The sequence below is a fragment of the Thrips palmi genome, unplaced genomic scaffold (genome assembly GCF_012932325.1).
Source record: "Thrips palmi isolate BJ-2018 unplaced genomic scaffold, TpBJ-2018v1 HiC_scaffold_5, whole genome shotgun sequence".
In the NCBI taxonomy this organism is placed as follows: Eukaryota; Metazoa; Arthropoda; class Insecta; order Thysanoptera; family Thripidae; genus Thrips; species Thrips palmi.
Window position 1 is genome coordinate 9,033,595 of NW_023144632.1, and position 24,879 is coordinate 9,058,473.

The 24,879-nt window shown below is 44.6% G+C and overlaps 3 protein-coding genes across 15 annotated transcripts in view; 2 read left to right on the forward strand and 1 right to left on the reverse strand.

Annotated features, from left to right (window-relative positions):
- LOC117650957 (peripheral plasma membrane protein CASK) overlaps nucleotides 1–14,743 on the forward strand; it is a 254,602-nt gene extending 239,859 nt beyond the window's left edge. For 2 of the 12 annotated variants that reach the window (XM_034394621.1, XM_034394623.1), the window contains 10 exons: nucleotides 2,064–2,093; nucleotides 3,444–3,482; nucleotides 6,314–6,412; nucleotides 7,272–7,410; nucleotides 9,959–10,015; nucleotides 11,479–11,598; nucleotides 11,685–11,798; nucleotides 12,131–12,238; nucleotides 12,811–12,986; nucleotides 13,192–14,743. In XM_034394621.1, coding sequence (XP_034250512.1) covers nucleotides 2,064–2,093; nucleotides 3,444–3,482; nucleotides 6,314–6,412; nucleotides 7,272–7,410; nucleotides 9,959–10,015; nucleotides 11,479–11,598; nucleotides 11,685–11,798; nucleotides 12,131–12,238; nucleotides 12,811–12,986; nucleotides 13,192–13,371 — 1,062 coding nt within the window. In that variant the 3' untranslated portion in view covers nucleotides 13,372–14,743. The remainder of the gene's footprint in view (nucleotides 1–2,063; nucleotides 2,094–3,443; nucleotides 3,483–6,313; nucleotides 6,413–7,271; nucleotides 7,411–9,958; nucleotides 10,016–11,478; nucleotides 11,599–11,684; nucleotides 11,799–12,130; nucleotides 12,239–12,810; nucleotides 12,987–13,191) is intronic. The other 10 variants (XM_034394622.1, XM_034394627.1, XM_034394628.1 and 7 more) reach the window with 10 other exon arrangements.
- A 3,022-nt stretch (nucleotides 14,744–17,765) lies between these two features.
- Nucleotides 17,766–20,018, forward strand: LOC117650960 (protein AMN1 homolog). Its single transcript, XM_034394636.1, has 6 exons — nucleotides 17,766–18,424; nucleotides 18,531–18,641; nucleotides 18,730–19,007; nucleotides 19,090–19,307; nucleotides 19,401–19,566; nucleotides 19,662–20,018. The coding sequence occupies exons 2-6, from the start codon at nucleotides 18,586–18,588 to the stop codon at nucleotides 19,733–19,735; spliced, it is 792 nt and encodes a 263-aa protein (XP_034250527.1). The 5' UTR covers nucleotides 17,766–18,424; nucleotides 18,531–18,585; the 3' UTR covers nucleotides 19,736–20,018.
- Nucleotides 20,019–20,215: 197 nt separating this feature from the next.
- Nucleotides 20,216–24,817, reverse strand: LOC117650959 (clathrin light chain B). 2 transcript variants are annotated; one of them, XM_034394633.1, is made up of 8 exons: nucleotides 24,657–24,817; nucleotides 24,417–24,563; nucleotides 23,327–23,584; nucleotides 22,823–22,873; nucleotides 22,356–22,454; nucleotides 22,166–22,277; nucleotides 22,021–22,032; nucleotides 20,216–21,294 (listed from the first exon to the last, which is right to left on the reverse strand). In XM_034394633.1, the coding sequence occupies exons 2-8, from the start codon at nucleotides 24,556–24,558 to the stop codon at nucleotides 21,099–21,101; spliced, it is 870 nt and encodes a 289-aa protein (XP_034250524.1). In that variant the 5' UTR covers nucleotides 24,559–24,563; nucleotides 24,657–24,817; the 3' UTR covers nucleotides 20,216–21,098. The 2 variants fall into 2 exon arrangements, with proteins under 2 accessions (XP_034250524.1, XP_034250525.1); XM_034394634.1 differs by lacking the exon at nucleotides 22,021–22,032.
- Between the last annotated feature and the right edge of the window lie 62 nt (nucleotides 24,818–24,879).

Consider the following 24,879-nt stretch of genomic DNA (forward strand, 5'->3'; position numbering starts at 1 on the left):
TTCGAGTCCCATTTAGCGACTCTGGATCTCAAAACATGTCCAGGATTTTGACCGCCTCCACCGGTCTTCTGGCCCACTGTGCGGTTAGTGCCACAGGCCGCAGGGCGGTAGGGCCAGCAAGGGCCACAGGGAGGTAGGTCGGAGGTAGAGTCGCTGCGGGTGCGGGGCCGCAGAGCTGGCGTCGGAGTGGTCGACCGCACAATCGTGCTCCCCTCCGTGTTGTGGGACCGCATGCACACCCTCACGCTTCACCACAGTGTCCCCGTAGTTAGCGTCTGACTGGTTCACGACGGGTCCCCGAGGCCCCTAGCGCCGGGGTCCCCACTCCACACGCCGCGACGGACCGAGTAGCTAAAACGAGTGCAGCGGCCCACGGTGGGGCAGGAGACGGGGCGAGGCCATTCGCGAGTTACGTAATTCCGTTTATTTTCTCCACTCGCTCGAAACCTCACGAAATATTTTAGTCCTTTCAAGGACTAAGTAGCTTGTTTTACCGACGTATTCGTGGAAAATGCCAGTCTTTTATAGCGATGGAAACGTCATTCTCGATTTCCTTTGAGGGACAAGCTTAAAACGAGTCCGGAGTGTGCGGTCTCCTCGTCTTCCGGCCCACCGTGCGCGCGTTGCGACGGACGACGCTCGACTCAAGTAGTCTCACCTAAATACAGTGTGCTTCCGCTCTAAATCGATCTGCCTGGGCGAGGCAGTCGCACGGCCACGTTGGTCTCCTTTTGTTTGTTTTTTTCTTTTTGTTTTGTGCGCGGGCAAGTGATTCCCGCGATGGGTTAAATCCTTCTCCAGAAAGAAAAAACAACTCCCTTCCTCTTCTCGTTTTCGTTTTTCAAAGCCCCCCGGCTTGAACATGTCGAATGTTTCCGCAAGGTTTTCGAGGCGGCCGATCGGGGCGCGGCCACGTGAGTCCGAGCAGCAGACCGACTCGGAATGGTCGCCTCGCCGCTCCGTCTCAGTCGCACCCACGGGGCGTCCCGGGGGGTGCGAGAGAGACAGCGACGCTCGTTCGGAACCGCTCGGCCGGATCAGTGTGCGGCGTCCCGCGCGGAGCACTTGGGCCCGTGGGGACCGTCCCTTATTTGTTGTCAGAGTAAATCCGGGTGGGTCCACCAACCCCCGTCTTCGTGGCCAATCCGCACTCCCTCGCCCGGAGCCAGTTAAATAAACATCAAAGAGGGCTAACTCTGTGTTATTGCTCTGTCACTGTGCGAGAGGGACAGGAGGTGCCCTCCAGGGAGAGGCAGGGCATGACTACTAGGCGACACTACTCACCGCATTCTTTGCTACGCTCTTCATTCGTTGGTGGCAAAAGATTTTGGTGAAAATGCGGACAATTTGCTTTTGTAAGTCGTTAGGGGTACCAATAACGTCCTGATGGTTTAAGGAGAGGTCCGGCGAGTTGGGCAATTTGTTACATGAAGGGTGATTCGAGACAGTCAATCTGATAGACTTTGTGACTGCTCATAGTAACTGAACCTTCCGCATGGTTGAGGTTCTAGGCATGTCCTAGTAATGCCTGAAAACAACTGTTCCAAATTGCCCTTGAGTAACCCCGGTCTCAAAGGATGATTGTGTAACAAAACGCTCAACGATGTTGAGAGAGTGTGCCAGCTTCATATTCCACTTAAAATTCCATTCCTTGTACGTGGCCTCGCACGATTTGAATTGAGGCGGTTTGCCCTACTCTCTGTGGTGGACATTATCTGTCTCTCTCGCACATCGGTGGCTCGGCACCCCATGAGAGTTTGCCCCTCTGATAAATCTGGTCTAAACTTGGTGGAGACGGCTTGCCGTATGTGCACTGGTGAGCAAAGGGTGCTGGCCAAGGCACAACTCGCGCACAACAGTGCCGATTTCTTCTAATGAAAAAACTTAGAAAAGTGCAAAACTCTTTTCATCCTTTCAAAATTCCTACGACAGTTCACACCATTCGCTCACCTACACATCGGCAGAACACGCCGTTTCCAAGCAGTTTTGTTGTCTTGGTTGCTTCAGGCAATCAAACGTATTAATGCAACATTGCACCTTTCTCTCTGTTCGGACGAATCTAGTTATTCAGGATAAAGCCCCCACCAGTCTTAGTAAGTACCCACTACCCCATACGTGTCATTTTTTTGACGTTGGTGGCTGTTTTGTGGTTGTAGTTTTAAAGCCTGACCAAAGATCTGTGTTCAACACCCTCCCCCTTTGTTGCATGAGGGTCTTGCCATGTTCATGCACAAAATGCCATGCCGACGAGTTAAACCTAAAGCAATCTTTGACACAATTATCCTTAACACCCTGAAATCAGTCTTGATAAAATAAAGTATTGCATCCAAATGAAAAGATTCGAACAGAGTATCCTTATCCCTTTTCTGCGAGCATTTTCTGAAGTAATTTGTACAAACTCGACACAATGTCGCTTCACAGGTTGTCTCTCGAATCTCGATGTAGCGCGAAAGGGTGGCGAACAACCAGGGCCCCTACCCGGCTGGTCTGGGCCGGCAAACTTACTGTCTATGCTTCCTCTTGTACTGCAGCACTAAACTTTGCCCTTATAGGATCTAAAAACCCAATTAGTTCCTAGATTAAACCAAATCTTTTCAATTAAAGCCTCAGTTCACCGCAGTAGAAATAAATCATGTACAAACTGTACAAATATTAAACAAATCGTCTAGTTCTAATTTTTTAACGCTCTATCCTGCTCACTTAGCTGAAAATCATTTTGGTGATCTAATGTCTAATACGTTTCATGGCACCCAGTCACAAATTGAAAACAATCTAGATTTTTACCAACAATTTCCCGAAGGCAAGGGTTCTTTTTTTAACAAAATACTATGTCAAGCCTTTTGCGATGTAAATCACAATTTTTACAAGACATTGACTTGTATCTTTTTGTAACTCTCGGCCCGATGCGGTTACAAAAGGAAAGAAAGTACATCAGCAGAACTGTTGCCTTCGGGAAGCGCAATTAGACTGCATGATAATAAGTGTGAGTCCAAAAAGTGAGTAGACCGCCTGATGGACAATGCTTGGGGCGAGCCACGTGGAAGGGCAGAACCTGAAATCGTTGCCGATCCGAAGGCATGGCCAAATCATTGGAATCGTAGCTTCTGCTGCGCTTTGTTGAGGCAGTGTAGTATGTGTTGTACTTAGACCTAAGATGCTGCTGAGTTATTTGTGTTGTCACGATGTTGGGTGTGTCCCGTGTCTCTGTAAATTTTCATTGGATCACAACTAACCAGCTGCATAGGCTCACATGGTCAAATCAAATGGATATGGACGAAACAGCTGCAATGTGGCACCATTTTAGCAGCCACAATAGAAGCGCTCTCAGTTCAAACTGATGGTTATATTGTATCAGCAGTATTAGCAGTGTCGCAAAACCAAAACTTATGATAACATAATGGCGAATGTTAGTGACCCTTATTGCTTATGTTGACCGGCTGCAGGGCTCCACCTCGACGTGTCACGGCCAGTATTGCAAAGAAGTAAGTTCGTCCCCTCTCTCTCAGCGGCACTCCTCCAGAGTGCGTTCTCTCTTATTTTGTGGCTCTGTACGATTGCATATCCTCGCTGCTGTCGTCTGGTAAGTCCGGGTCTTCATTACTTGTCTCTGCGAGGGCGGCCATGGCTTTCCCGCGGCTTGCATCTCCACTGGTAGAACTGAAACGCACTGTTACGCCCTTCTTCGAGCGTAGTGGTTGCTACGCTTGAAGTCAAGCGTAGCAACACTCCGTTCCGCACCTCCTTCACCTGTCTGGAAACGCAGGGACGAATTTCTTCCCCACGCATGACTTTGAACGTGTCAACTTTGAATATGTGAATGAAGCGCGTACGGTTCAGTTTTACCAGTGTCGATTGTTCGCAGGCACCATGGGTAACTATACTGAGCGGCGGGCGTGAGATATTGTGGCGAGTGCCTCGACCTTGTTGGAGGCGCGGGCGTTAACATGTCTTAGTTCCGAAATCCGTTCCGAAAGTTAGCACCGTTTGCCGCCACCCTGCGAGGCCTGACGTAGATTTAGCCGTTTAACGCCACACCTGTTTCCCAGGGATTTGCCAAAGTTTCCCTCAAGAGGAACGCTGATAACTCCTCTCCTCGTCGGCTACCCACAGCGTCGTGGTTAAAGGGACGACGGGAAGGGGTATGACGGGCGACTATTTTTACTTTTTTTCTGTTTTAAACCTTCCGACCCCGGGGAAATTTCACGCGACTACATGTGCGCCGCGCCAGGCAAGGGGGCCGTTGGTAATCCAGACTCAGGTCACTGCACACCTAATTACAGGGAAGGCGGCTGGACGGACGCGTCTCCTCTACACACACACACACACACACACACACACACACACACACACACACACACACATATATATATAGCTTGGTTTGCCTAACAAGCTCCTCCAGCCCGGCCTCCGGGGACGCACACACGGGCACACGGACACGGAGCCCCCATTGATTGCGTTAGAGGGCGCCCTGAAGGGTGAGGTAGGAAGGGGAGGCGCCTTCACCATATCAGGCGTGCACACCCGTGAAGAGAGTGAAGGGTAACGCGGGGGCTGCAAAGTGTGTCGGTGGGGGGAGTGAGAAAGATAATCTCTGAACATGATGCCCTGCCTAATGACTGGCGGGTGGATGGGGCGCTCTCCCGGGGCGGCACACTGAGCGCCACACTAGATGGCACGGAGGGGGTGGGTGCAGTCGGTTTGATCCCAGGGGCGGCGGCAAACGCGGAAAATCGAATTGTGAGGGACCGGGACGTGACCAGACCACCGCGCTGTCATGGGAACTGCGGCACTGGGAACTGTGGAGGGGAGAAAAATATGGCAAAACCGGTTCCAGGGTTTCCCAGGCACTCCGTGGAAATTGCCTATGACTTTACTACGGGCAACTTTGGAAATCCAAGAACCGTTTTTGCCGTGCTCTCTTCCTATACTGAAAGAAGGCCGACGAAGCATCGCTTCGAATACGAAGGCATTTTAAAATCTATGAAAGACTGTTTCGTATTACGGAGCAAATTTCTGTTAAATAAAAAGCAGCCTTTGTGATACAAAGACATACGCCTTGCCTTTTTTTCGAAGTTGCGAAGCATACTTTTCGTGGGCGTTTTACAGAACAGGCCAAAAAGTACTCGGAAGAAACAAAACAGGCAGATTTTGCATCTCGTATATGAATTTAGCAACCAAGATCATCTTATGAGATCTCACTAATCCTGTGAAACGGGATTTCCATAACTGTATGGAGGTGCCTTACGATGTTCTGAGATCTCTCAAGATCTTCAGAGATTTTTTCAGTTCTGCAGAGATATTGCTAAATTCTGCAAGGGCCTCATTTTTAACGATATCCGAAATCGGCCCATTACATTTCTTCCGAGATTTTTAGAGCCGGGTATTTGGGTCCCTGCTGGTGTATGGTGAGTACCGTGCATGAATCGTCGGCCATGAATAATTCATTTGGTGCACTACGTTTTCTTCACCCTTCCTTCTGTTCTATCCGGTTGCATATATTTAGTTTGACGGTCATGATGTCGGAAGGTGAGTGTAAAGTAGATCATTTCTGGATGTAAATATATGTGCATCGTGTGTGTGCGCGTGTACGTGTGTGTATCTGTGTGTGACTGCGGGTGTCTTCGGGTACGGTGTTTTGAACCGCGAGTGGACTTTGTGTGTGGAAGTGGTATTGTTCGTTCCGCTTCGGGCCCCCGCAAAGTCTTTAGTAATACGAAGGCATTGTAATCTTCGAAGAAATGCTTCCGTCGTTTGTTACTCGAAGCATTTTTTCACACTCTTAAAATCTTCAAAATTATTGAAGTTCATTATTCAAAGAAAAGTACCTAGTCAGACCAAAGTAATATTTCTAGTACGCATAATCTTACGAAGACAATACTTCCGAATTTACGAACTTTTCGAGGTACGAAGTCGATAGTTCGTACATTTCACTTCCTTAAAATACTTCGTAACGTTTTAAGCGTGGCATTACACGAAGCAGCCACGCCTTCATTACCTTCGTCGCTGCTAGACTGCCTTTTTCACCAAGTGCTTTTTCGTCGAACTAGAATAAAGGGCGACTCCAATATGGCGGCCTCGCGTCTGCCTCCGCTGACAGTCGACCCGTCACCGGCAGCGTCTCTGGGAGAGTCCCGCGCTAAGGAGGACCTTGTCAGTCCCGGGCGCCGCGTCCGCCGCGTCAACGGATCCAATTTTCTGGCTTTTCAACTTCAAGTCCGTTCCGCGACTTGTGCTGTAAATTTGGAAGAGAGCGCTCTGGAGGCACCGACGTCCCAGCGACACACAGTCTGACGGTCGCCTCGTCTCCTTGCAGATCTTCGTGCGCGCGCAGTTCGACTACGACCCCTTGGAGGACGACATCATCCCCTGCGCCCAGGCCGGCATCGCCTTCAAGGTCGGCGACATCCTCCAGGTGAGACTCTACACCGTGTGGTGCGCCGGGTGTGGACAACTCCACACTTGAAATGCGGAGGAGTCGAGAATTTGCAGTCTCTGCACTTGGAAGTGCAGAGTTTGGAGTCTCCTCACTTCAAGTGTGAAGTACGCTACGTTTGTATCTTGCCTGTGAGCGCTGTGAGCTACTCCTCACTCGAAGTGAGGAGATTGCAAACTCCACACTGATAAGTACTCCTCACCAGAAAGGTGAAGTTCCCCACACCTGGTTTGACAGCGCACGTTCACCAATCTGCCCGTCTCAGGGCGGATGCAAATTTGTTGGCTGTGTGCGTGAGGAGGAAGGAGGCAGGAGGAAGGTGGCCCAGCTGGGCTGGGACTGCACAAGGTGATCTAAAAGCGATGAGATGCTGATCTGGCGGCGAATAGTAATTTGAAATAATGGGCCTGGCCCCCGGCTGGTCTTCGGGCTCCCCTCGGGACACGTCTGCGTGGCCGTCGGGAGGCTTTCGGGAGGCTCTCGGCAGCCCCGCGGGAGGAGCTAGCGCCGCTAGCGCGCTCAGTCCGATCGAGGTTGTGGAGGCCCCGCGCCCCGCCCGCGTCCACTGCCCATAGTTTCAAATTCATTATTCGGATCGAATGCGCGTTCCGAATCCCCGCCGACGCTGACGCTCCCTTCCGGGCAAGAACTGCACTGAAAACCTGGGTGTGTTCCGAGTACACAATTTTAGAAAGTACTCACAGTGCGGAAGTGTCCACAGTTTCCGGTTAAAACTCCCAGTCTCAAATCATTTTCTAACTTCGAAACGTTCCCGTTGTTACGGTCTAATACTCACAAAACTAAGCGAAACGGATCAAAACCGTCAACTGCGTTGCAGATCATCAACAAGGAGGACCACAACTGGTGGCAGGCCCGCAAGGACTGTTCCGGTGGATCAGCTGGCCTGGTCCCGTCCCCGGAGCTGCAGGAGTGGAGGGCGGCCTGCTCCGCCGTGGAAAAGAGCAAGCACGAACAAGGTAATCTTATTTCGAGTGTTGCCGTTCTTTGTTTTCGTTGTTTTGTTGTTTTTCTCTGGCGCGGTACGTCCAGCGCTCTTCGTGTGCTGGTGCTCCTCTTTTCATTAACGCTGAAAACATCCCTGACAATCTTAGGTGCCTTTGCACACTTTCCTTCAAGATTCATGACGCACAGTGGGCCAGAAGACCGGTGGGGGCGGCCAAAATTCTAAATGCGTTTTGAGCTCTAGAGTCGCTAAACAGGACTTGAACCGAACGTTTCACCCCACTAATTTCTCGCACGGAGAGCAATCCATTGGCACGGTCAAACGTTCGGTTCGAGTCCCACATAGAGACTCTGGGGCTCAAAACGCGTCCGGGATTGTGATCACCCCTACCGGTCTTCTGGCGCACTGTGCGGCGCAGAAAAGGCTCGCTGGAGTGGTGGAATGATTGTCAGTTTGCGTCCAGAAAAGTAAAGGATACTTCCCTGGCGCATTGAATAATCGGTATGGTTTTGTGCTGCTTTAGAAAGATTGGAAAGTTTTCTAAAGCCGTTAAAATTTGAGTCATTTTTTTTTCGGAAGGGTCGCATTGCCAAAGCCGCACAGCATGTTTCATATTTTGAACTACGTTCACGTTCATCTAGAAGCTATATTCCAACAGTGTTCGTTAGCTCATCCATTTCTTTTTCTCATACCAATATTTTTGTGGACATCTGGTGATGGCGAATGAAGTCTCATGAAACGATGCGAAGCGCCTCGGAAACGGAAATCTTTTGTTGCTTTACGCAGCGGTCGCGCGGTGCTATCTTTTCTTTCGAGTCGCTTCCATTTGCAGGAAATTTTGCTGTAATGTCTTACTGTTTGCTGACATGCATTTTCGGGCAACACGAAAGTGTTCTACGAGTATCGCAGTCTCATAGAATGTAGTGGCAGCGAGGACAAACCACGCACAGGTCATCCTCCAAGTTGTGGCTGATTTTGTTTTTGGATGACGCGTGCTGGTTTTCCCTGTGAATGCATAGAGTGCATGGCACACTGCGGCTGCGACTTTGCTTGCCGAGTTTTCCGACCGCGTATTCAGAGCTTGCACACTTTGTCAATCATGAACCTTCCAAGAGACAAATGAAATTGGTGTCAATAAAAGTAACTTTCTTGTATTTCTTGAGAAAAATATTTTGAATTTTTTTTTTCGAGATCCAGACCTAATTTTTTGTCACGCCCCAGTTTTGATGCGTTAGATCCTTGTCAGACGTTTGCTTTGTAGCCTTTTCGGTTTTCTCGTTGATTAGATACGTTGAATTTGTGATCGTTCCTCGTAAGCTCTGTGTGTACACATGTATTGACTTTGTAATTCCTATCGTGTATGTTCCAGAGTACGGTGTGGGTTTGTCTCTTTGTTTGTGTGCGCGTGTGTGTGTGTTTGTCAGTGACTTGCATATGCTCGAGACACTACCCACCACTAACAAGCCCATTGCAGCACTAACGCCAATCTGTCCTTTCTCACCAAACCAAGTGCAACACGCAGTCTTTGGATCAGAACTTCTAGATGCACTCGTTTCCAACCGGAGTAGCTGCACACATACACACTGCACTGTCACGTATTCCACGAGATGGCCTGGGATTCTTATTAGACTCGAAAGGGAAATTGACCGTCTTTTCTCGGGAAGGTTCTACACCTTTGCAAAGGCCGTAGGGGCAGGAGGTAGGGTGGCGATGGTAGCAAGACTGTTCCGCTTTGCTCGTTGACTCCGTCCACAAGGCATTCGTCAAAGCGCCACCTTACCTGGCCTGGGGGTCCTGTGAACTGGGACGACCGCTTTGAATCTCTGAATGGCGGTGATTACAGTGGATGTGCCGAGAATGAGCGAAGGCCCAGTACCGCGCGTACCGCGGTGGGAGGGGGAGGGGAGGGGCGTCATGGGGAAGGGCCTACGTCCCAAATCTATGCGGTTCTTTATCGAACTTCTTATGGCAGCACAAAACGACAAATTTTAATCTAAAGGCGCACATTTTAGGGGTTAAGTGGTTGGGGTCTCGTTCCATGCTCCTTCCTTACTTCTGACCTGAAGTAAAGATAAAGAAACAGCAAATAAAGTCAAGTTACTCTGAATGTCTGGTTGCAGAGTCTTCTCACCTCGATTACAGAACAATCATAAGAGCCTAGCTGCCCCCCAAGAAGTTTCCTTTGAAACATTTTCCTGTGACAAATAAACACTGTTATAAATTAAAAACCATGCCACACCTCAAAAAAGGTACATTAGAAGAGGTCATAAAACGTGGAAAGAGTCAATCATTGCTGTCGCTATGCTTGGCTGGTGCCTCCTCACCGGAGAGGCTGCAAGTTTACAGACAAAGGGCCCATTAGATGCCCCTGGAAGGCCCCCCTTTTTTGGCCCCCCTACGGGGTTTGGCCGAGAGGGATGAGAACCTAGAGCGCCTATGGGGTGTCGTTCCAGCAGGCCTGGTTGAATCGAACTTTAAGTCCCGTTCTTTGGGAGGGAAGGCCACACCACTGGCCATCATCACATGCACCACACTAAAGCCTCGGAAATATGTTTGTCCAGAAAAAGGTACCGGTCCCGGGTGCGCGTCGCACAGAGACGGCTGTGACAGCTCTTCAGGTATCTAAAAAAAACAAATCTCACAGCGCCAGCGCAAACGATATCGCCAAAAAAACTCCTCTCGCAGTGCAGCCCCTACCTCAATGTTGTTTTTTTGTGGCCGCTTTTTAATGTTTATAGATTAACTTTGCCTTTTTCTGTCCAATAAGAACTCACCGGTAAAACGAAAGCGTTGTTTCACGCCTCTTTCAAGCGTAGAACTACGCTTGCAGCTTACAACTAGGCTTTAAGGAAATTTGCCCCATGCATTTAGACAAGCCCTTGTGCGCTTTAAGAAAGGCGCGCGGATTGTACGCTTAATATGAAAGCGTACACGTAATGTTACGCCTTAGTTTTACCGGTGAAATTATGGATTACGTACATTTATTTCTCATTGGCTTCCCCGCTGCTTTACCCAAGAACAGTCAACTCCGTGTTACCGAGACTGTTTTCTTTAGCCCACTTAAGTTTGAGGGACGGGCTGTACCTGCTTGATTCTAAATAGTTGCTTAAAACCCATGTAAACAGCTCATATTTTTCAGTAGAGACTTTAAAATTTCGTAGTTTTATTCGTGCTAAAACAAAGTGCATACACTTGCTCATTTCAATCGGTTCGTAGTGCTCTCGAGTATGCTAATTTTAAAAATAAAAAGTTAAAAATTACTTATGACTGAACTCAGTTTTAGAGAAACTGAACTCTGGCAATAGTGAAAGTTAATTATTCTTTGAACGACTTAAATTAAAAATTGGTTTTGTGAAAAGTTAGATCCCTTAAAAACCTCCATGTAGAAAACTAACAGTAGAGTATGCAACATGTGTATAAAGTACTTTGTAGAGTATGTTCTGTATGTGTGTGGAGCTGATAAAAGTCATCATCTCTAATGCATTAAGCAGCTCATGCGCTGTTCTGTAGAAATGACTTTTAACCAGCTTGTACGTGGCTTTACTATTTCATAGTGACTTTGTGTTCCAGGTAGAGTAGGAAGTGCTTTCGAGTATAAATCCTTAGCTGCACTCCTTCAACCATTGACACTCTACTATGAAAACTCTCCTTCCGTTTTTGTCATTGCTTTTTCAAACGCTTCCCAACAAGAATGTGCATTACTTCTCCACGCCCCGTCAAATATTTACATTTGCAGCTTTATTTTTAAATGAATGTGACTGTCACTCAATGAATGTGACCTGACGTTCGTTAGATTTGTGAATCGTGTCATGTTCGTGTGAACATCATGTCACTCGTTCCAACGTGACACGCTAGTCTTGTAATAGTATGTCACATTCATTTGAACGTACATTCACCTTCCACCTGTAACAACACATACAAACGAACGTGACAATTGAGACATCATAATCATGGGAACGTGACACAAGTGCCACATTCTAACGAACGTGCTGTCACGTTCTAAGAATGCCAGTGTGGATGGAACTCTTGATACACTTTGTTTTCCTTCTAAACGCTAACCGGCCCTGTCTTTGTTGTCCAGTGAATTGCTCAATCTTTGGCCGTAAGAAGAAACAGTACAAAGACAAGTACCTGGCAAAACATAATGCAGTATTTGACCAGCTGGATCTGGTCACATATGAAGAAGTAGTAAAATTACCAAGTGAGTCGAGTCGAGCATATTTTTACACAATTGCAAAATGTAATATGTGAAAAAATTCAAATCGCACTGATTTTTTTTTTCTGCGGCAGCATTCCCACGGCGGACGCTGGTGCTCCTCGGCGCGCATGGCGTGGGCAGGCGTCACATCAAGAACACCCTCATCGCCAAGCACCCGGACCAGTACGCCTACCCGATACCTCGTGAGTACCATCACACCATATAACTTGTATCATTTTTGGGAGAGACCTCGTAGATTTTGTTTTAAAGCATGTCGCTATGCCAAGTATACGCCTCCAAAGTGCTATTGCTTACTGAGTACGCACTTGGAAGTGCGTGCCCATTCAAGCACACACATCGAGGCGCGTGCTGAAAAGCATGCGTTTCGAGGAGCTTACTGGGTTCTAAAATTTTGTGTGTAGGGGCTGCGTGGAAACGCCTGCGAAGAGTAGGGTAGGCCAACCCGCCTCGCCGGCGCGTGTGCGTGTTGCCTACCCTGCTATCCTAAGGCTGACACACCAACTCTCTGTTGCAGACACTACCCGGCCGCCAAGGCCAGACGAGGAGAACGGGCGGAATTACTATTTCGTCTCTCACGACGAGATGATGACCGACATCGCCGCCAACGAGTACTTGGAATACGGTATGTAAAGACCCTTAGGCAAAAGCAGAAAATATCAGAGCAGTATTCATACTTTCCTTTAAATCCTTCATGGTCAAATAATCCAATGTCTTCCGAAAACGGTTGAAAACGGGGAGTAACACTACACTGAGAAAGAATGGGTCACCACCATCACCCTTTATATGGGTGATGCAACTTCGTTGCCCAACTTTGGGTGACGAAATCATCACCCTAAATTTGGTAACCGGCGTTAGCTCACCCAAATTTGGGTAACGTCGTCGGCGACGCCGTGAGGTCCCCGATGACCGCTGGCGGTCATCGTGGTGGCCCCGGAAGGACGCCATCGGGGACCTGACGGCGTCGTCGACGTTACCCAAATTTGGGCGACCTAACGCCGGCTACCAAATTTCGGGTGATGAATATTTCGTCACCGACAATTGGGCAACGAAGTTACATCACCCATTTAAAGGGTGATGGTGGCGACCCATTCGTTCTCAGTGTACGCCTAACTTTTACTAGTGTTACATGCCGAGTTTCAGAATTCTGTGTAAGGTTTCCTCGGTGAGGACGGTAAAGTGTGCCTCTTTGCGCAGGGACGCACGAGGACGCCATGTACGGCACCAAGCTGGAGACGATCCGCAAGATCCACCAGGAGGGCCGGGTGGCCATCCTGGACGTGGAGCCCCAGGCCCTCAAGATCCTACGCACGCGCGAGTTCGCGCCCTACGTTGTGTTCATCGCGGCACCGCTGCTCCACAACATGGCTGACGTGAGTATCCACCAATATCAAGTCTAGTATTGTTTTGCGTGTAGTGGCTCGCAGAGTCCCTATCTCAGTTCTAACGTGGAGAAAGAACTCCACACTCGAGGTGCGGAGACTGCTAATTGCGCACGTCCCCATGTGGAGTTCTCCACGCTTGGTTTCACAGCGTGGTCGCAGCCCAGTAACCTTGCCCCTGCCTTGTCCTGCACAGTACGACGGCAGCCTGGAGCGGCTGGCCAAGGAGTCGGACCTGCTGCGCCAGGCGTACGGCCACCTGTTCGACCTGACCATCGTCAACAACGACATCGAGGAGACGATCGCGGCGCTGGAGCGCGCCATCGAGCGCGTGCACTCGACGCCACAATGGATCCCCGTGGCGTGGGTCTACTGACGATAGGCGCCGAGGGGCGGGCTTGCCCACCAGGGCTGCTGGACCACCTTCAAGGAGGAACTCCTGGTGGACGTGGACGACTGCTTCCGCGTCGACTGTTTCTAGTGCAGCAGTGCGAGTGCAGTCGGGACCTCCTGAAACGTCCTGGAACTGCTCCTCTCGCGCACGCGTTGCACCAGGACCAGGAGCTAGTCATTCCTCTGGAGTTTGGGCTGGGCTCATCTCTCCGGCCTCTTGGCGCCTTTTGGCGTAGTGGCGTGGTGGCGCCTTCCAGTGCCTTCCAGTGGCTCGGAAGGCGAAGCATTTCAAAATGCTTCCAGAAAGACAGTTGGACTGTGAGCTGACACACGACCCGTAGATCGGGAGGGTGTCAGAAGAGACTGATAAAGCCATACAAGCAGCCATACCAAACCAACCAGTATTTTAATTGACTTTCAAAGGATCGCAATTGATCGACTTAGTGATATTCGTCCGCGCAGTCTCGGATCGTGGCGTGGATGGGTCGGTGAACGGCATAGAGAGCCGCTACTTTTAATGTTAACTTCGTTGTTGATTTTTTTTTCGGAGGGACCTGTCAAACCATTAAGTCACGGACAAATCAGTGTGACTGTGACTTTGACATAGTTTTCTTAATCAAGCTCAAACTTTCAAAAATGATATCTAGGACAAGAGAGGTGGACCTTCTTTGTCAGCATGTCACCTCTCTACTCCACCCGTTGTTACCACAGTGGTTATCCATGTAGTACTTCCGGTATAGTCAGCAGGAGCTAAGTTGCAGAGGGAAAAAACAGTAAGCACACAAATAAATTTTATATCGGCTCATGTGAAATAAGAGAAGTAGATTTGATAGGGTTTCTCCTAATGGAAAACTTTCAAGAGACTTGAATGAACAACTTTGAGAGTGCTATGTTTTAATGAAAGGATTCCGTAATAAGAAGCTGTTACATATGTAAAACGCACTCTCTTACTTGGAAAATTTATTTCTTCATTGACACAAAATACTCTAAATAATACTGTAAACTGTGCATTTCTTCAAATATTAGCTATTTCAATGACATATTGGTAGTTACAGACCTAATATTTGTGTGATTTTTTAACTGCTCAAATTATTACAGTGATTGGTTAATGTGAGTTTGATTCCTAGAGAAGCTTGTCTTGTTTCCGTGACATGAAATCAAATTGCGTACCAGGCATTTTCTTGAGAGCTTTATGTTGTTTTCTGGACATCACACAGAGTTTAACTTTTACGCCCCTGGTGGTGGAGCCCTCTTTCAGAAATAAGTTCTTTTCTTCCATATTTTTACATTTGATCGTTAATGCTAGACCATTTATCCTAGTCTCGGTTTCTAAAAAGAAAGAACTCACAAAAAATTAAAAAAAAAAAAAAATACCCTGTGTGTCTATACAGGCAACATATCCAATTATTTTGCTCTCAGCCAGTCTGTGCATAAATACATCATGTCCAATGAGTGCAAAGCATTTGCAATTATGCTTAACAACGCTGTCACTCTTGATGAAGTCTTTATGCAATGCAGTTTGTATCTCTAGCAAAAGAGCTCTCATAGACGTCTTTACCTCTTCTTCTTCTTTCCAGATATAGATGGTTGTAGGTCCATTATTTCTGGTTTATAGTTGGGAATTTCACTCTGCTCTATGGCAACTAACATGCCGGAGATTCTTTTGTCAGAAAAAGCAATATTTATAAATAGTTTGTACATCAAGTTATCAGTCATAGCGTTTTTATTATTAATATTGTTACTATGATTATGTTTTTTAGCTTAATGGTCACAAAGAATAAAGATACTTAAGGTTTGCTTGCTGCGAAACAAGCTCGCAGTAATCAAATCAAAATGCTATTTGGAAGTCTTTGCGTTTGCCAGTTTGTTAAAAGGTTACCATCTCAAGAAAGTTTTGTCAAGATGGGGTCCACATTGTTCAGATTATTTAAATGTTATTATTCCAGTCATAGAAAGCCATGGATTGTTATTGGAATTATAGTGAGATTTTTGATATATGTTATGGATTAGGATGAAAAATGTGGATACAAATGTATATTATAAAAGTATGACATCCAAAGTATGAAGAAGTTTTCAATCATGTGGGTATAAGAATATTATACTGTAGTTCAAAAATGTAGCACAAAAGAGCGTATGTGATGTTATATTGTTGAAGTTTTGATATCTTTTCGGCCAAAACATGCGATTTTTATTACAATAGTTAGTGGGTCTCAATTCGCGCTCACAATAGATTTGATCAGAAATGTTGCACAATTTAAAATCATTGCTGCTGTGAGTCACTGTCACAAAGAAATGGAAACGTATCAGTTTCAATTAACTTTTCCTCATTGCATGAAATTTATCACAGTAAAGATGTACCGTTCCAGTCCTTTTTCTTGTTGAGAAGAAAGTGAGTGAGCAAACATTATTGCTTTATTCCATCCAATGTACCACCAGTAGGGCTGAAACGGAGCTACAATTTTAAGCAATGGCAACATTTCCGAGCAGTTCAGAAAGTTAGAAATTTCTTCCCATTAATTAATGTTTTCCTCGACAAACAATGACGTCAATTAGTCAGCCTCAGAGGCTATCAAAAAGAAGCTACTCCTAAAATTTCTGATATTTGAATTATACAACAGATTATGTTGTGCAAATGGTGCCATGTGTTGGCATACCATTCTCTCCATCCTAGTCAATGCTAATTAAACATGCCACCTGAACTTCACAGACACTCAAACTGATGATGTATGTGAAAATATAGTATTGAAAGTGGAAGCATTTGAAAGTGAGCTCTGAAGTGAATAAAGCATGGGTGATTATTGACATTCATCCTCATTTGTACTTCCTTGTATCTTCAATAGAAGTTCTCCACAATTTTTTTTCTCAAGCAATTCAGCCAACTAAACATTCTTAAAAAGGAAAAAAAGTCTAGATGGTTTGTTAAAGTTACCTTCAAAATTGATCAAGGATCAAGCATTGCTTTGTATTTAGAGAGACTGATTCAGACAGTTCGAGATAAATTTAAATTAGTGCTTACCAGCGTAAAAATACAGCCTTGATTCAGAGCTGCCAGGAAACTAAACAAAATTCTCACCTATTTAAATAATTTTGACGGTCTAATTCTCAATGGTTTTTCAATGCAGCTGAGAGTCAACTACCAAACAGTTGCATTTAATGTAGCAAAAGAATGATGTATTGCTTCATTTCTAAACTTGTAAATAAATTTTTTGATTTATTTTCAAATAATGCTGTTTTAATTATTCTTTTGTTCTAAAACTAGGGACCCCACCGTTATCTCAGCTGAAGTGCTAAAAGTCCTGTGACAGCCCCTCTCAAAATAGAAGCTAATTTTTACACAACCAAACCTTTCGCAATTTTAGCAGCATACAGAATTTCATTGAAATTTCCACGCTAAAAATGGCCTTTTTAAAATGAAAACCTTTCTTTTTCTGGGAGCTGAATCTCTCTGCATACAGGCTAACAGGTGAGCCCACTTTGCAATACTCATAAATTCAACAAATCTCAACACCTTTTCAACATTGTTCAACGACACACAACGCAAAGTCCACGGCCACGCGCCACACATCCGCCCCGCAAAACTCCCGTGCGGAGACGTTGGCCTATCCTGCAACCCGCACAGGCGTTAGAATCCTTCATGCCCTTCGGCCCGACCGAACCCCTACAGTGCACACACACCCTTAGGGGTTACTCTGACTACTGGAAGAAAGACGACCCTCTCCAGCCAGGAGGCATCGACGATGTGTCTCACAACACGCAGCCCAGTTCTTCCCCCCCATCCCCCTATCAGATCCGCGCCTGGTGCAGGGGAGTCCTCTGCCTCGTAGTGTAGAGACCAGACCCCTCTCGGCTAGCCACTGTTCATCGTCAAAATTAGGAACAGTACAATTCCACCATTCTTGGGATCTGTCTCGTTTCCACATTCTTAGGTGCCAGCAGCATTGCTTGTGCAAGCCTTACCATCATTCGTCGGGATACTGCAACCACCAACCTCCTCCTTCTTCTTCTATTTTCTCGCATCTTTAAAAGAAGGGCCAAGACACCCTACAAATGCAAAATGTCAAACAAAATGTCAAACAACGAGTCATCAGTGCCACCTAACCTAAACAAGACAAACAATTGTGCTCCGTTCTAGAACATTCCATGTAAATATAGGATACATTACCTGTAAAATCTGAAGGTGCATCATCATCAGTATCACAGCACATACTCTTTTGTCCATGACAAAATGCCTCCGACTTGTTTTTCAGTCATAAACACACCACCACCAGTACGGACGACTCGCAAAAGTTTGAAACAAATAGCAGACGCCGCGCCACGCGCGGGGTGGGGGCGTGTGTATCCACGTGGCAGTGACTATCGACCACTTAGTTCGATAGTATCGATACTCTCTTGTGACCGTAAAGTCCTATACGTATATGACTTTAGTGTTCCACCGCTTGTGTTCCGTGTTTGCAAACAAATCAATTCTAGATTGATGAGGCGGAGTGTGGTACGATCTTTTGAAATATCTGAAGCCCATTCTTCAAGAATCTAACTTAAAAGGAAACCCAATCAGTCCCAGTTTTGACCATCGTCGGCCATCGTCTGCTTGGCCAGGCTCCACCGCGATCAGCTGAGAAAACAAAAACAAAAACAGTGAGCATCCCCCAGCAGAAGCCATAGCTTGCAGACGCTCAATGGCAGCGCTGCAAATCTTTATTTTCTTTCACAGCGCGCTCCACAAGCGGGATTTTTTCCGCCAGTATTCTGTGATTTAGCCTTTCAACGAAAGGGAGTGGGAAAGGTCCAATATGTGGAGCAGAATAAACGTGAGGCAACTCTAGCGTCGGTTGTATCGCCGCACAGTGATGCGCGATCGAATGGCTTGTGACGCTTGAGTAGACACACCTGGTGCCATATCGGGTCAACTACCTACAACCGTAACCATGGTGATAGTTATTACTAGGACGTTTTAATACTGTTTTCAAGCAAACTTCTGCAAGCTGCTTTTCCTCGCACACCCATTGAAAGTGGAAATTTGGCCTACTTCCCTTGAGGTAAGACCATTGTTTACTCAGCCAATGAGGGGGAAGTCTCAACTTCTCCCATACCACTCTCATGATTATCAGCATTCTAAGTGGTTGTTATCTGTTATTTTGTCAGGACAAAGGTGCGAAATAGCTGCATAAGAGAATACTACTGACAGCAGATCATCACCATGAATATTTATGCAGAGCTATGGAGATCAGTGCCGATTTCAAGTTTGTTTTCATTGTGAGTTCCAACAATTTAATGCATTGTTCATAAGTTATCTAATTTATTACAAGCAAGAATGTCAATTGAATTTTTTTTTAAATTCCAGATCTTTGGAGGCTCTAGCTGAATGTCTAGATCCACATGTTGAGCTCCTTCATATTCTTCCAAGAAGTCTCAAAACTAAACTACTTACAATTGCTTGTAAAAGAGGGACATTGACAACACCATCAATCGAGAGTCTCTTGCATTCTGAATTACGGACACTCAATTTGAGTGAATGCAATGTAACAGATGGTATGCTGAAGGCAATTCAAGTTTGTTCACAACTTCGCAAGTTAGATCTAAATCCAGGAAGAAATCAGGACAGAAATCTGAGCAGAGATGGTGAGTGCCTGATTCATTTAAACTTATCTTCTGGATAGTTAATTTCTCTTCTCAACACCTAATCTTTAACACTGATCTGCAGCTCTGCTTTCATTGTGGCCAAGTTTGCCCGTTCTTAAAATTTTGTACTTGCGGCGATGCCCAGGAGTAACAGACGATGTGATAAAAGCCATTGCAGAGAGCTGTCCAAATCTTACTGAACTCGATGTAGGAGGATGCCATGCAATCACAGATGCAGCTCCAGTTGCATTAACCAGAACCTTGACCCATCTCACCTCTCTCAACTTGTCAGGAACTCAAGTAATATAATATGTACACATGCAACATCTGCAATGTAAAAACTGTTATAGCCTGTAAATAATACAAATATTAACCAACTTACAACATCCACAGGTTGGCGATGAGGGTTTATTAGAGTTGGTCCAAGGAAACTGTGGGAAAAGTTTAACTGAATTAAATATAAACCACTGTATGAAAGTGACAGATTTCTCAATCCAGTGCATTGCTCAAAACTGTCGAAATATGAGTATTTTAGTTTTTCAAGGGTGTCCCATATCAGGTAGGTTGTGTCTGCAGCTAATTAAAACTAAGATTAAGTTTCCAAAACCATGAACTGTTATTGATTTTTACCATTAATTTTACATTTATTTGCAGCGGATTCACATTATGCACTTGAAAATATATATGCCGAAGCAAAAGTCAGGCAGCTAGCATGGACAGTATATTGAACAAGTAGATTTTTCCCCCTCCCTCAACCATTTATTAAGTTGACAAGAATCAAGCATGAAAAATAATTACTACTATTAATAATTTTACTTTTCTCACAAATAGTTTGAACCGTTTGAATGGTTCACTGATGCAAAATACATTTCTAGTTGTAGTGACAATTTATTGCCATTTTATTTTTAAAACGTAAGATTAACAAAGTCCTGAAATGTCTATCACAATGCGTTGTCTTCCTCAATCTAGCACCGTGCAGGAATGTGTAAAAATAAAGATCATGATAAACTAGCTTGCATGCCATGACTCATCCTACATCCAAGCCTATTTAAAAGAAATCTTCACAGCATCCTTCACCAAAAATATGTCAAATGTAAAAGTAAATTGTTTTCGCATATTTTACTCTTTAGTTGGTTTACACTGAGTAGTTTTGTTAGATAACTACTGTATTCATTATATGACAAAAAGAAATAAATGTACTCCAGAAGTATTTTCAGACCACTATATTTATCTTTTCATAATTCTCACATTACAAAGCTCAAGACCATACAATAGATTATATACAGACTGCAACTCCAAAGAAACACAGTAGAGCATACTATGATCACAATGTAGAAAATTCTAACAGTTCTGGATCTGCCGTAAAGGAATAACCACATAGTAATAACTACATATGTATTGAATACTTCTTTTGGTACAGAGGACTTTAAAATCAGAATAAAATAAGCAGTATTATCGACAAAAGAAGTTCATTTAAAATAAAAATAATACAGGGTACTTTGGACATGACTGGACTAAGCATCCATAAAAAATAGAATTTCAACTATAACAACCCAGAAACAACTTGCATTATGCAATAATCGTTCCCACAGTAAACACTGTAAAGAATAGCAACAAGAATCTGAAAGGAAAAACCCACACTTTGAATGGTTGACAAAAATTGGTTGAATACTTCAGCAACATTATAAAATTGTGATCCGATATTAACAAAGCACTAGTTCCTAAATAGTGCAAGGAATGTACAAAATTGAATCACATTTCCCGTTATGTTTCCACCGATACATGTTATTAAAACAAAACTTTGCATTTTGACTGGTACATTCATTCAACTACAAATTAAACAATTTCAGCTCAACTGAACCAAAGAAGAACAAATTGGATTCTCTTGGCCTATCCAGTATGGACAAGTATTGAAATTGTTACTATTCACTTATATGACAAATTAAATTGCAATTGCACATTTGAACAACGCACATGATTTCTCAGTTCTCAAAACAACAAGTTCAATTCTCTACCACAAGGTACCATTTGTCAGATACATTGAAAGCAGCAAGAGACACATCAGCACTCACCATTGCCCATGACTGCCATTCAAGACCGTTTGTTGCCAAACCCATTGACTGGCAGAGGATTCTGCTTCAATTGCAGGATAATAGAGCGCATTCGTGACACATCTTTGCTGCCCTTGCTGGCTTTAGGGTTGAAATCGCAGTGCTTAGCGATTCGCTCCCATTCAGTACCCGGCTCAATCTCTTCATCATCTGCTACAAACTGCTTCTCAGCATTTCTGAAACAAAGAAACAACAATTAAATTCTTCATATTTTCATCAAATGTATTAAGAATACCCTTATCTAGATATAAAAACCAGAAAAAAAACAATAAGAGGAAAAAACCAAGACAAACATTATCTGAGGTAGAATAAACATACATCAGAATCCTGAGAACCTCTAAAAGGGCGCAAAAAAGACAAACTGCTTATTTTATATATTTGGGGGGACAGCGACACGAAATCTAATGCTTTGCAGGCTAGGTTAATAGCAGTACTAACTTATCACTGACATGCCTGAGATCAACGTGCGTCGCAATTAGCAACATGCAAGATCTACTCTGCGCAAATATGGTGGATATTAAGAATAAGTCACACTCAACATCTGAGCAACTTGAAACACAGAGGGGAAAAAGGGGCGGGGAGGATTTAGAAATTGCTAACACACAGGGCTCACTTAAACATGGTCTCTGATTTAAATCACAACTAAAATGCATGGCACCTTACAGAGGAATGGATCAAGCATGATACTGTTAAGGCATTGAAGATTTTATTTTAAAAATGCTTCAATGGTATGGCAACTTCAAATTTTAAAACTAAAGAAAGAAAACACAAACAACAGTAACAACACCTTGTTAGTTTACTCACGACATGCGAATCTACATGTATAAAACCCAAGAGCACAATTCAATACATTCACTTGTGGTAGAAGCAACTCAACAGCACAATACAGAACAGTTACTTACATAGCAGATTCACTGAGAATGCATGAAATGGAAATGAAGAGCTAGTGGTTAGTACAAGTTAATGATCACATTGAAGGAGGTGATTGACACAGCTCCATTTTGAAAAGTGGGTTTACCACAGACATAACAAAAAACTAGGGCTTACCGGTTAGCAGATCGAGTTTTGGCGATTAGATCATCATGATGACGGTACCATTCTTCCAGCTCTTTCTTGGCTGCTTCTTGCCATTCTTCTCTCTTCTTTTCCTCATTGGCATCTGTCAAAAGGAAAATCAGAAACTGTTAGAACTGCACTTTAAACGCAACTATAACTTCCCAAATTCCTAAAATCTTACCTTTTTCTTCCAGGCGGGTTTTCTGTTCCTCTCTCCACTTCTTGATCTTTTCAGGTTCTTCGCGCACAAGTGTAGGGCGATGAGCAGGACTGGGACTTTCTGCAAGATGATATTAACATACAGTAAGATTTCATGCCACTGGTACAGGTTATTTCTGAATCTGGATTCCTGACCTCAATTTCAAAACTTTCCCTTGTAAAATACTAAGCCACAAGTTAAATTAAGTCAAGTTCAAATAAAAGTTATTTTGTAGTAAATGCTTTAAATGTTACACTGAAAACATTGGACAATTTGGTACAAGCATGCAACAGACAGCTATGTAGTTAGCAAAATACAAATTTAACAAAAAGGTTTTTCAGAACACAAAAATAAACATGTGCAAAGGCTCTAATTTTTTTGAAAAAAAAAAATTACAGCATTAACGTGGTGTTATGAATTGATGGACACAAAAGCAGGATTTTACTTACCCTCTTCAGCAGGGTCAGCACTGGCAAGCTGATTCTCACTTGGCGCATCACCTTAGAGAGAATGAATGCTTCAAAATTACAAAGCAATACCAATCAAAAAACAAAACTGGTAAGTCATTTGAAGAAACATGCACCTGACATGCTTAGTTACAAAGGACACTCAAGTGCAATAATGCATTGAGCAAAGAAAGTACATGAAGAAAAAAGTGCCTTCAAGATAATACTATCAAGCCAGCATTCAAGCTTCATAAAACTAATGTAAAAAAAATAGTGAGAAGAAACAAGCTGATTGTAAAAAGCGTATCATGTGAGCAGAGCAGAGGCATGGAAGTCCAACTCAAACAAAATGTTAAGACTGCTGAAACTCCTAAGCAAATCTTTGGAGGAGGGTACATTCAATGAGAAACCTCATATTGGTCTTGTATTGAAACATCAATGCAAACTATCAAAACTTTCATTGCATTGTTATCCACATTAAAAAAAAAAACAATTTATTACACTTACCAAAACTATTCTGACCTCCCTCTTGGTTCTGAAAATCATCTTGTACTAGATCCTCCGAGAATAACTCGTTCTTATCTTGCAAAGACTGATCAAATGTATCACCCTCAGGGTCAAATGGTGAAGTCATCATAGTGTGGGAATCAAATGGAGAATTCTTCACATCAGAGGAATCAAGTGGAACCGCTTGAGACTGTCCAAAGCTTGCAAAGGGGTCTTGTTCTTCATCTTGTGCACGGGGCAGACCAAAGGGGTCCTCATCTGAGTCATTAATCAGGACTTTAAACAGGGCTAACAATAGATAATGATGTGACGGTGCAAATTATTATTCATGGACAAGTTTGAATGAAATACCAGAGAATAAGGGGCCTTCTCATAGCCTCATGACCAGACACATGCATAAACAGCACATTCAAGACTACAAATTAATAAGACATCTTACAAAGCAGTTTGATGCCACATCATCACTGTGACATTTTCAAATATGACGTATGCAGGTTGAATAATTAACCCTTTTCTTAAAAAAACATGCAAGTATGCAAGCATTGCCTCTGTTCTCTTGTACGACTCAAGATACCGCTAAGGAGAGGCAGTGTTTGCATGCTAGGGTTTTCGAAATACACCTACAACACATTGAGAATCTAGTGATAGGTCATTAGGGGAAAAGAAGTGCAGAGAAGTGGAAGAAAAGCAGAATGCCATCAGAGCGTGCAATTAAGACTACCACCAGATCATTAGGTGTTGAGGGTAACTATTGAGCAACGGAGAGTGAATCAGGAAAGAACTCAAAATTAAGAGTAAATATTTTGTGAACATAAGACCTGCTCACAGTCAAACTTAAGAAACTTGGAACACATCGACATTTCAATCAGTCAATGGAATGAATCAAAGGGAGAACACAGCACAACGGAAGAAACTATATCAGGGGATTCTTCAAAACTGAAGAATATGAGTGACATGATAATACACTGATTGATCGACAGGAAACACCTAACAAAAACGCAAGCCACAAAGAAAGTGACACCCAACTAACCCTAACCTAAGAGAAATGGAAGAACAGTCCCCAGTCCCAGGTCGACGTATGCGTGCGTACCGTTCGTAATCACGGGGACAGGCGCGGCCGGAGCGGCCGAGATGTCATCGTCCAGGCCGGCCAGTTCATTCTGCTCGCGGGCGATGAATTCTGCCGCTGGGTCCACCTCAGCTTGGTCGAAGTTGTCAGCGAAGCCGTCCATTGCGCCTGGAATTGAAATCAGGTTGAGCGCTCCCTCTCCTTACGTGGTGACGGCGAGGGTACACGGCGAAGAGAAGCAAGAGGCTCCACCGTTCTTACCGACAGGGAGAAGATGGTAGAAACGCGATGGTAGCGAGCAACCTCTGAAGTTCGTCTGACGGTGACACCCACTTTTGAAGTTAACCCAACTCGCAACTCGGCAAATCAGATCTGGCAGATTCTCTGCTGCTGTCAAGTGAACGAAGAGAGGCGGAGGGGGTGGGGTGGGTGGGGATTGGAAAGAAGATGGACGCCGTGGCAGAAACAACTCAAACAAAATTTA